We start from the raw sequence: 8669 nt of genomic DNA, 5'->3' as shown, positions 1-8669 counted from the left end.
CACGCACCTTGTCGCCCCCAAAAACATTTTCCTTTTTTTTTTTTTTTTTTTTTTTTTTTTATGAGAGCTTTTTCTTTTTTGCTATAAGGTGTGTGTGCTTGCCAGAAAGACAGAGAAAGACAGAGAGACAGAAAGCGAGAAATCATCCCCGGGGAGATGGCCACACCACAATCCCTTCTCCTCCATTCTTCTCTCAGGATCTTGGGCATGCACACACATGCGCCTGGCATGAGTTTAAGCTACCAGGTCCGGAACTCGAACAATGGTTGACTACATGGGAGCCCAGTGGCATAGCCATTATACCAACCGCTGGTCCTGCATTATCTTTTTTTTAAAAAAGAATTATTCATTTATTTTTATTTATTTATTTATTTTAATTTGACCAGAGTGGGAGGAGGAATGAGACAGCTAGTCACCAGGCCTGGGATTCAAACCACGGTCATTCATACGGAAGCCTCGTACCTTAACCACCATGTTACCTGCTGGTCCCAAGAAAGCATTATTTGTTTAAAAAGAGGTTTATTTTTGGGACCAGCAGTTAGCATAATGGCTATGTCGCTGGACTCCCATGTAGTTGACCGCGGTTCGAGTCCCGGACCCGGTGGCTTAAACTCACGCCGGGTGCGTGTGCGTGCGTGCCCAAGATCCCAAGAGGAGAATGGAAGAGAAGGGATTGCGGCATGGCCATCCCCCCTGGGGGGTGATTTCCTGCTTTCTGTCTCTCTGTCTCTCTCTGTCAGTCTGGCGAGCGCACGCACCCTATAGCAAAAGCCTCTCAAAAAAAAAAAAAAGAGGTTTATTTTCATTTATTGAGAGAAAGAGAGAGAGGTACTCTTGAAAGGATCTCACCACACCACAATCCTCTCCCCCTCCAGTTTTTAGCCAACCAGGATCAACTCCTGATGGGAGGACCTGACTCAGGATCTTTCCATATGGCTTCACTATTGCATGGTGGTGCCCTAGCTCCCATGCCACCACAGCTGGGAAAAGAAAGCATATTCTGAAGTTATTCTATAATACTATGTATATGAATAGCTTACTTTGTTAGAACTGTAACCTAAATTGACCTTGAATTACAATCAAAATGTTGTTGTGTACTTCTTTCTAAAAGAGAAAATATTATTGATGATAAGAAACACACAAAGATTTTAAACACTTATTCAGATCTCTGAAGGATCTCAGGCAACTGTCAATATAAGGTAGTCTAAATGTTCCCTGAGGGGACTTAAAACTTTATAGGCTTGGGGCCAGCAGGTGGCGTGATAGTTGAGGTACTAGACTCCCACATGGTGAACAGCAGTTCAAGTCTCAGACCAGGTGGCTTGCTTTCTCACTTTCCCTTGCTCTCTCTTTCTGTCTCTCTCTGGTGAGTTCACATGCCCTATAACAAATTTAATAATAATAATAATTAATAAAATTAAATAAATAATTCTTAAAAAACCTTATAGGTTCAAAAACATTATTTCCATATCTATGGTGCTAACCTGACCTTTTTTTTTTTGGAGAGGTTTTTGCTATTGGGCGCATGAGCTCACCAGACAGAAAGAGACAGAGAGACAGAAAGCGAGAAATCACCCCCCAGGGGGGATGGCCACGCCGCAATCCCTTCTCCTCTATTCTCCTCTTGGGATCTTAGGCATGCATGCACACGCGCCCAGTGTGAGTTTTAAGCCACTGGGTCTGGGACACGAACCGTGGTCGACTACATGGGAGTCCAGTGACATAGCCACCATGCCAATTGCTGGTCCCCTAACCTGACTTTTTAAAAACTGTAAAAACAGATTTTTAGATATTATTTTTATTCTGTCACACAGCATTTAAAATATTGAGTTATCATGGGTTAATCTGAAAATGATTTCATGGAAGATCATTTTTATGTAAAATAAGATTAATACAGAAGGCCGTAATGACTTTCTGACAGTTTAGGTTTTCTTGTTACAATCATTAACTTATTTTACTGTTAGGAATAATAATAATTAAATTGTATTATGTACAGAGCAAATATTAATTTACATGATACCAAAAAATCTAGGATTGGCCCCATGGGGCAGTGGTTAGACCCTGTGCATAAGAGCTGGAACTGACATAGCCAGCCCTGGTTTGAATCCTGGCCCTGGTGACTTGAAAAACACACTGAACATGTGCACATAACAAGCTTAAAATCCTGATGGGATTGAGAACATGAGGGAACAGGATTGTAGCATAACCATGCTGCAGTAGGCGGACTCTTTTACTTTTTCCCTCTCTGGCAAGCTCACAGGTCCTATTGCAATTAAACAAACAGAACACTATGAGACCAGTCCCATGGCCTAATGGCTAAGGGAGCTGGATCCTATATGGTCAACCATAGTTTGATCCCAGCCCTAGCAGCTTAAAAATCACATTGGGCACACATGCCCATGTGTGCATGTGTGTATGCAGTGTGTATGCACACCCAAAATTCCAAGAGGATGGAGAAATGGAGAAGAGATTGTGGTGTGAACATGTCCGACTGGGATGTTTTATCTTCCTCTCCCTTGCCCTTCTCTCTCTGTCTCTCTGTATCTATTTCTGGCACGTATACACACCTTCTAGCAATTAAAAAAAAAACAAAAAAAAAAACAGAAAACTATGGAGACCAGCAGATGGCAAGATGGTTGTGATGCTGGACTCATATGCAGCCAACTGCAATTCAAGTCCTGGGCCCCACGGCTTAAAACTCACGCTGGGCGCTGTGCATGCATGGCCAGGGTCCCAGGAGGAGAATGGAGGAGAAGGGATTGGAGGATGACCATCCCCCCGGGGGGATTTCTCACTTTCTCTCTCTGTCTCTCTCTGTCTCTCTCTGTCTCTCTCTGTCTCTCTCTGTCTCTCTCTGTCTCTCTCTGTCTCTCTCTGTCTCTCTCTGTCTCTCTCTGTCTCTCTCTGTCTCTCTCTGTCTCTCTCTGTCTCTCTCTGTCTCTCTCTGTCTCTCTCTGTCTCTCTCTGTCTCTCTCTGTCTCTCTCTGTCTCTCTCTGTCTCTCTCTGTCTCTCTCTGTCTCTCTCTGTCTCTCTCTGTCTCTCTCTGTCTCTCTCTGTCTCTCTCTGTCTCTCTCTGTCTCTCTCTGTCTCTCTCTGTCTCTCTCTGTCTCTCTCTGTCTCTCTCTGTCTCTCTCTGTCTCTCTCTGTCTCTCTCTGTCTCTCTCTGTCTCTCTCTGTCTCTCTCTGTCTCTCTCTGTCTCTCTCTGTCTCTCTCTGTCTCTCTCTGTCTCTCTCTGTCTCTCTCTGTCTCTCTCTGTCTCTCTCTGTCTCTCTCTGTCTCTCTCTGTCTCTCTCTGTCTCTCTCTGTCTCTCTCTGTCTCTCTCTGTCTCTCTCTGTCTCTCTCTGTCTCTCTCTGTCTCTCTCTGTCTCTCTCTGTCTCTCTCTGTCTCTCTCTGTCTCTCTCTGTCTCTCTCTGTCTCTCTCTGTCTCTCTCTGTCTCTCTCTGTCTCTCTCTGTCTCTCTCTGTCTCTCTCTGTCTCTCTCTGTCTCTCTCTGTCTCTCTCTGTCTCTCTCTGTCTCTCTCTGTCTCTCTCTGTCTCTCTCTGTCTCTCTCTGTCTCTCTCTGTCTCTCTCTGTCTCTCTCTGTCTCTCTCTGTCTCTCTCTGTCTCTCTCTGTCTCTCTCTGTCTCTCTCTGTCTCTCTCTGTCTCTCTCTGTCTCTCTCTGTCTCTCTCTGTCTCTCTCTGTCTCTCTCTGTCTCTCTCTGTCTCTCTCTGTCTCTCTCTGTCTCTCTCTGTCTCTCTCTGTCTCTCTCTGTCTCTCTCTGTCTCTCTCTGTCTCTCTCTGTCTCTCTCTGTCTCTCTGTCTCCCTGGTGAGCGCATGCCCCCTATAGAAAAATCTCTCTAAACAAACTGTGCAGTAGCATCCACATTGATCGTGCACAAACATAAAAACTATGACTGGATGGTGGTAAAGCAACTGGAACCACATGGGAAAAGCCCAGGGCCTCCCTCAGCACACTGAATGCACCCTGGGCATGGGAGTAGCTGCAATCCAACTGAGAATAGAAGAGCATCATGACCCTGTTGGGGTGTCTCTCCCCCCGTCTCTCTCAGAAGATATAAATAAATAGACATTTCAAAATGTAAAACCAAATGTAACCAAATATATCCAAAAAACTAACATGTAAGAAATAGGTTTATTCTCTTTCTGAAAAATACACTCTCAAAATTAATTTCAATGATCAGTTAGAGAGATGAACACAGAACTAAAATGATGGAAAGGAGTTGTCAAATATAATGCCAAGTGATGGTAAAGATTGGCCATTGTTTCTGCTTATGAGCCTTTATAAAATTCTATTAAATATTTAGGAGGAGAATTTAATAATTAAGGTGATGCCTGAGAACCAGGTAGGCATAGGAAGAACAAGAAATATCAGAGTAAGATAATTTTCACACGGAAAAGTGTGACCTTCTAACGGTATAATAAAGATAAGCATATAAAAAAGACAAAAGCCTTTAAGGTTGAGAAATAAAAGTAAAATTATTTATTTTATGTAATATGTTTTCATAGTCAAATATTGGGTCATTGGGAAAGTCATGACATATTTTTCTGCGTTTTTCTACGCAAAAAAAAAAAATGCATCATGACGTTTATGATGACCCAATAAAATGCTAGGTCTGGACAGGTGTTAGGAGAAATGTAAAATCTATAACATAATCCTATTTCAGATTACTTTTAGTTGGGCAAGGGGGATAAGATACTGCAGGTGATTACATTATTGGATCATAACTGATAAAGAGAGGAACAACTACGTTAACAAGGCCCAGACTACCATGTCTTCTGCAGTTACAGTGCTGGATGCCCATGTAGTTGGCTGGTTCGGGTCCTGGACCCAGTGGCTTAAAAATCATGCCAGGCACATGTGCATGCATGCCCAAAATCCCAAGAGAAGAATGGAAGAGAAGGGATTGTGGCATGGCCAGCCCCCCACCCCACCCCAGGGGGGGTTATTTCTCACTTTTTGTCTCTCTATCTCTCTGTCTTTTCAGGAAGTACACATGTCCTATAGCAAAAATCTCTCTCTAAAAAAAATTTTTAAAAGAAAATGGGGAGAGGATTTTGATATGGAAAGATCCTATAAAGGGTACCAGCCTCTCTCTCTCAAGAAAGAATATACTTACTTAAAACACAAAAACTGTGATAATGAATTATAAGAATTCAGCATCCCAGAAACTCTTCATTCCCTTCCATTAAGTTGTGCAGTTCCCACCAAATGAACATGCATAAAATCTAATGAGTATGTAATATCAACATAAGGCTATTAAACAAGAAACAAAAGTAAAAAGACAAAAGAATTAAAGTAATTAACAGGTTGAAAGACAATGCAATAAAATATCTTGGATTTTTCATAGATTTAGTCCAGGATACTTAATATTTCTGCTTGAATTAAACAGGTCTGGATCATTCTGAATATTCTGCATAATGAAGAGTTACACATTATACATTTAGTCTATAAGATTGAAATTACTATATATGGATTTTTAAATTTTAATTAATTTAGTTAGTTAGTTTAATGTGACCAGAGAAAGGAGTGAGAGAGAGAGAGAGAGAGAGAGAGGGAGGGAAGGAGGGAAAGTGAGAAAGCAAGCCACCAGGTCCGGGACTCAAACCACGATGGGCTATGTGGGAGTCCAGTGCCCTTAACCACAATGCCACCTGCAGGCCCCCTATATATGGGTTTTCTGATCAAAATATTTCTAAGTTACACACTAACTATAAATTAAATGTGATATATTTAATATAATATTCCAACTTATAAACTAGTAGTATTTTATTCAATATAAATTATTAGATTTTGGACCAGCAGGTGGTGTGGTGGTTATGGGTGCTGGATTCCTACATGGCAGAACCATTTAAGTCCTGGACCGGGCAGCTTGCTCTCTTTGGTCAAATTAAAGTAATAATAAAAAATAAAGTTAAATGAAAAAATTATTTTATAAAAATGATTAGACTCTATATTTATCAGACTAAAGGCAGCTATGTAATAACCATAAATGCTCAAAACATTTAAATATGGAAAAGACTGTAAAAAATATCTAACTGCAAAAATACTATCTCTAAATAGTAAAAAGTTCTAAATGAAACTTAATTGAAAGGAGTATTACATATTTGTTCCCTCTAGATTTCACTTTTAGCTGGCTCATAATAGAAAGAAAGTGAAAGTAATGAAACTTTGAAAGGCAATTATTATTTCATACTTTATTACTAAACTGCTTAAAAGAGCAAAGAGGAGCTTCTGCCTCAGTCGTCATTGGAGAGTCGCAGCCATGGCCCTGCGGTACCCCATGGCCAAGGGCCTCAAGGGCCACAAAGTGACCAGGAACATGAGTAAGCCGAGGCACATCCGCCGCCACGGGCGCCTCACCAAGCACAGGAAGTTCGTGAGCGACCTGATCCCAGAGGTGTGCGGGTCCGCCCCCTACGAGCGAGCGGCGCCCCTGGAGCTGCTCAAGCGCACCCTCAAATTTATCAAGAAGCGGGTGGGGACACACAACCGCGACAAGAGGAAGCGCGAAGAGAGCTGAGCAATGTCAGGAACCCCGTGCGGAAAGCGGCTGCCAAGAAGGACTGAGCCCTCCCTGGTGCCAATAAAGCCTGACTTAACCGCACCAAACCCCTCCCCCCACACACACAAAGAGCAAAGGGAAAACACTAAAACACTACTGATATTTGACTGCTAAAATGACAGAAAAAGATAAGGGTTAACAGATATCTTAAAGTGAATAAAGGGCCAATCTTATAGCTCCAATCCTGGCCCAGGAGGCATGAAAAACACGCCCGGGGTACCAGGAGTTAGCGTAATGGCTATGTCGCTGGACTCTCACGTAGTCGACCGCAGTTCGAGTCCTGGACCCGGTGGCTTAACTCACGCCGGGCGCGTATGCATGCGTGCCCAAGATCCCAAGAGGAGAATGGAGGAGAAGGGATTGCAGCATAGCCATCCCCCCTGGGGGGGAGTGATTTCTCGCTTTCTATCTCTCTGTCTCTCTGTCTTTCTGGTGAGCTCAGGCGCCCTATAGCAAAAACCTCTCAAAAAAAAAAAAAAAAGAAAAAGAAAAAAGAAAAACACGTCAGAAATGAGTGCCCCAAATCCAGACCACATAGAGAAATGAAGAAGGGATTTCAGCCTCTGAGGGTGCTTTATCTCTCACTCTCTCTCTTTCCCATGCTGCTTTCTGGTAATTAAGAAAATAAAGTGAATAGATATAAGCGTATGATATTTAAAATGCTAATTCAAAACATATCACAGGTTAAGGTTAAAAATACAGTGTGCAAGTCCTGCCCCAGAGTGAAGCGGGTCAAGCCAGTGCATAGGAAGCCAGATCTCACGTGCCTGCCCTGGTAAAATCCCGGCTCGGCAGCTTAAAAAACAGTGGGGCATGTTCATGTGAGTGTGTGACCCTGATTCTCACAGGGAGGAAGAACGAAGGGAAAAGGATTGCAGTATGACCAGACCCCATTCCGCATTAGAGAATTCTCTCTCTCTCTCTCTCTCTCTCTCTCTCATGCACCCTCTGAAAATTAAAAAGAAAGTTCAATGCATAATCATGAAAAAATGCTTAAATACATTTCTCCAAGACAAAAGTTAAGATTGTCCTTAACAAGGGCTAAATTCAACATTTAATTAAAAGGAAATTATTTAATACTTTGAGTTAAAAAAACAATCTTAACTTGGGACCAGCAGTTAGCATAATGGTTATGTCTCTGGACTCCCACGTAGTCGACCACAGCGCGAGTCCCAGACCCGGTGGCTTAAAACTCACACCAGGTGCGTGTGCATGTGTGCCCAAGATCCCAAGAGGAGAACGGAGGAGAAGGGATTGTGGCATGACCATCCCCCCTGTGGGGTGATTTCTCACTTTCTGTCTCTCTGTCTCTGTCAGGCAAGCACACACGCCCTATAGCAAAAACCTCTAAAAAAACAAACAAAAAAAATCTTGAGTATGAATAATGTGTTATGGTACTGAGAAATAATTGTTTTTAAATAATTATTTTATTTAACTTCATCTATTTATTTTTTTGAATTAGACCAGAGAGCAACAGAGAGAGAGAGGGAAAGTGAGAAAGGAAGCAGCTGGGTCCAGGGACTGGAACAGAGTAGGCCATGTGAGAGACCAGTTCCCTTAAACACCATGCCACCTGATGGTGCCAAGAAACAATGATTTTTAAAATTGTTTTAATTAAAATGATATTTGAATTTTGATAGAAAAATATATCAAACAAAAATGAATATGAAATACTTTAAAATAAATTGTAAGGGTTCCACAAAAGCATTTCTAATTTTTAGATATAAGTACTTACTTTGATGCCATGATCGATGTTTACGTCTTGCTGGTCACCTAAATCCTCTGACCTCCCACACGGTGAAAAACTGGGGCTGAAGGCCATGAGGTCGGTCTTGGGAGGGCCCTCCCCAGAGCACACCCTCTGACTCCTCCTCTGCTGAGAGTAAGACCAGCTCCCCACCGCGCTGGAGCACACCAGCGTCGGCTTCCCAGGCCCGCAAGCGCCCTCTGGGGGCGGCGCCGAGCACCGCAGCGCCGTGTACAGCAGCAGCGTGAGCACCAGCAGGCTGGACACCGCGCAGATGGCGATGATCAGGTACACGTTCACGTCCACCAGGGTCGACTCGGGGGCAGCAGCCCCCACCATCGGCGGCGGAGA

The 8669-nt window shown here is 43.0% G+C and overlaps 1 protein-coding gene across 1 annotated transcript in view; it reads right to left on the bottom strand.

The window, feature by feature from the left end:
* Window positions 1-8669, bottom strand: part of LOC102485356 (protocadherin alpha-8) — a 189439-nt gene that overhangs the window by 178490 nt on the left and 2280 nt on the right. The window contains 1 exon segment of the mRNA XM_027774839.1: window positions 8307-8669. This exon segment is cut by the window's right edge and continues 169 nt beyond it. Within this exon segment, the coding sequence (XP_027630640.1) occupies window positions 8307-8669 (363 nt within the window).

This window comes from Tupaia chinensis, unplaced genomic scaffold, assembly GCF_000334495.1.
Source record: "Tupaia chinensis unplaced genomic scaffold, TupChi_1.0 Scaffold000484_1, whole genome shotgun sequence".
NCBI classification, from domain to species: Eukaryota; Metazoa; Chordata; class Mammalia; order Scandentia; family Tupaiidae; genus Tupaia; species Tupaia belangeri.
This window is presented reverse-complemented; position numbering and strand designations above follow the sequence as displayed.